At 65.9% G+C, this 1,748-nt stretch overlaps 1 protein-coding gene across 1 annotated transcript in view; it reads right to left on the bottom strand.

The window, feature by feature from the left end:
• Positions 1-489: 489 nt before the first annotated feature.
• LOC101571197 (A-kinase anchor protein 17A) overlaps positions 490-1,748 on the bottom strand; it is a 7,992-nt gene continuing 6,733 nt past the window's right edge. The window contains exon 4 of the mRNA XM_012512798.2: positions 490-682. Within this exon, the coding sequence (XP_012368252.2) occupies positions 490-682 (193 nt within the window). The remainder of the gene's footprint in view (positions 683-1,748) is intronic.

The raw sequence follows: 1,748 nt of genomic DNA, 5'->3' as shown, positions 1-1,748 counted from the left end.
CGGCATGCCTGAAGGTCACAGCCGAGGAGATCATGGGGGGTTGCTTTTCACGACAATAAAGAAACCGGGGTGCTGCAGGGGACCGTGGCAGGGCGGGGTAGGAGAGAGACCATGTAGGAGAAAAGCCGGGACGCAGGAGCCGCGCCCCGCAGGCCACCCGGGCGGGCGACGCCAGGCGAGGCGGAGGGCTGAGCTCCTCCCCCTTGCCCAGAGTGCTGCCTCTTCCACATCCAACCTGCCAGCCGTGACTCTTCGCCTGGAGGCTGCGTCAGGAGCCCGCCGCGTTTCCCAGGAACAGACTTGGAACTGCCCTTTCCAAGCCAGCGCACCCGCCAGTCCCGCCTCATGTTCGGACAAGGGCCCACAGTTACCCTGCGACCCGTCCCGGGGGCGGAATACTACACACCCACGAAAAAGAAACTGTGTTGGAATACTACACACCTGTGAAAAAGAAAACGTGCACAGACTGGCCGTGCAGTGTGACGCGCTCTAGAGAAGGGAGGGCATGTGAATCCCGCTGCTGGGGGATGCGGGCCTCAGGAAAACCCACAGGGATGGCGGGTGGCAGGGACGGCCAGGGGACGGGGAGGTAGCTAGGCCAGGCAGCAGCCCGAGGGCGCGGGAGCTCGAGGGACCCAGGCGCGGGCGGTGGCTCCCCAATGTGTGAATGCGGTTGGTGCTCCTAAGCGGAGACGTCACGTGGCGTAGGCGTTTCGCCCGGATATTTTAAAAATAAGGAAAAAATAAAATTAAAATGTGGACGGCAGGGCCCTCCCCTCCAGTGGCGGCCGCCGCGGGAGCAGGCAGTCAGGCCCTGGGAGGGCCAGCGAGGCCGGGGCCGCTCGCGCGGGGGCGTCTCTGCTTCTGTGTCCGCCTCGAACTCGCGGCGATCCTCCTGCCTCAGCCTCCCAGGTGGCGGGGTCGCAGGCGGCGCCCTGCCGCAGGCCCGACCCGGCCCTGAGGCGCGCTGCTGGGGTGCCCAGCCCTGTGTGCCCAGCCCCACCCCGTGTTTGCGCCCGAGCCGTCGCCCCCCCAGCCCTGCGGGGAAGCACCCCGGGAGAAGGCTCTGCGACACCACCGCGGCCAGGGCGTGGCACATCCTCTCCCTGCGGTGCCCGGTGGCGGCTGGCAGTAAACAGCCGGGTGGAGCTCAGAACAGCTCTAGGGTAGCTGCACTTCGCCGGGCGGTGACCGGTGACCGAGGCCAGCAGCTCCTGTTCTGAGCTCCACCCGGCTCCTGCCCTGCGCCCGCAGCCAGGCAGCTCAGGCCGCCTGGAGCTCACTGTGCAGCGCAGGCTGGTCCCAACCTCCCAGCGACCCTCCTGCCTCAGCCTCCCGAGTGCTGGGATCACAGCCCTGCGCCCCCACCACGCCCAGCACGTGTCTCCTCCTGTGAGAGCTCTCTCCCTGCCCCGCCATCTCTCTTTCCTTGTGCTCTTTATCCACGTTTTCCCCCCAGAAGAGACACCGGGCAGCGCGCAAGCCCATGAATCTGACTCGTTCCAGCTGCTGGGAGGGTCTCAAGCTGCGTCCATTTTCCCACGTGGGACTCGAGTTTACCCTTCTTCACGGCTGCGTAGTATTTCACAGTGTACCCCCTGCACTCTCTTCAGCCACACATCTGTTCCTGACACAGAGCCCGCACCCACCGTGCACTGTGAGGAGCCCTGAGGACGCGAATTCGAGGTCATGGGCACCGCTGTCCCCCCATGCGCTCACGTGCCGGGCTTGTGTCTGCCCCAAAGCTC

Source organism: Octodon degus, unplaced genomic scaffold (genome assembly GCF_000260255.1).
Source record: "Octodon degus isolate 3935 unplaced genomic scaffold, OctDeg1.0 scaffold00274, whole genome shotgun sequence".
Lineage (NCBI taxonomy): Eukaryota > Metazoa > Chordata > Mammalia > Rodentia > Octodontidae > Octodon > Octodon degus.
Note: the sequence above shows the minus strand (reverse complement) of the source record. Positions and strands in the feature narration are given on the sequence as shown.